Genomic DNA, 624 nt, shown 5'->3' with positions numbered 1-624 from the left:
TGAAAGGTACGGTACGCGCACCTTTTTTTTTTGTCAACGGCTGAGGATTTTTTCGCACGAAGATTTAAGATAAACTTCCCGATGCAACCATCACTTTATTACACCAGTCACAATGTATCTAATATGCCAGCATCTTTTATCATTTAACATGGCAGAAAAATAAAAGTTAAAGTTCAAAAACAATATAATACCAAATTCGCGACAAAGTCAAGTAAAATATGAAATGCTGAGGTTCCTGTAACTCGCCCAAACCCTAATGTGTTTTTTTTCTAATTCCGGTAAAGTATGAAAATTCGATGGTGACTGGCATTGCTTAGCATTTTTGTTATCATTGATATCATTATGTAGGAAGCTGATCACAGTACTCATGATCACAATCATATTCCAGGATCTATTCTGCAGCTGGTCCGTCTCCATAGGTCATCATTTATTCCTCTTGTATCGAATGATTTTCTTGGCCTCTCGTTCTCCTGTGGCCATAGCTCCGTCGACGCTGCCGTAGCGAGTAGTGTGGGTGTGCTCGCCCGCCCACAACAACAGCTGACACAAAACAGAAAGGAAAGCAGTTCTTAAAGCTGTTCTCATTTCACAATCTATTGGTCATGTAAATATATGTAAAGATCG

At 39.3% G+C, this 624-nt stretch overlaps 1 protein-coding gene across 1 annotated transcript in view; it reads right to left on the bottom strand.

Moving 5' to 3' along the window:
* Window positions 1-133: 133 nt before the first annotated feature.
* Window positions 134-624, bottom strand: part of LOC119589001 (spermine oxidase-like) — a gene marked incomplete at its 5' end in the record, with an annotated part of 3,429 nt that continues 2,938 nt past the window's right edge. The window contains 1 exon segment of the mRNA XM_037937597.1: window positions 134-540. Coding sequence (XP_037793525.1) covers window positions 424-540 — 117 coding nt within the window.

The sequence above is a fragment of the Penaeus monodon genome, chromosome 24, assembly GCF_015228065.2.
Source record: "Penaeus monodon isolate SGIC_2016 chromosome 24, NSTDA_Pmon_1, whole genome shotgun sequence".
Lineage (NCBI taxonomy): Eukaryota > Metazoa > Arthropoda > Malacostraca > Decapoda > Penaeidae > Penaeus > Penaeus monodon.
The sequence above is the reverse complement of the archived record's forward strand: the minus strand, read 5'-3'. Positions and strand labels throughout refer to the sequence as shown.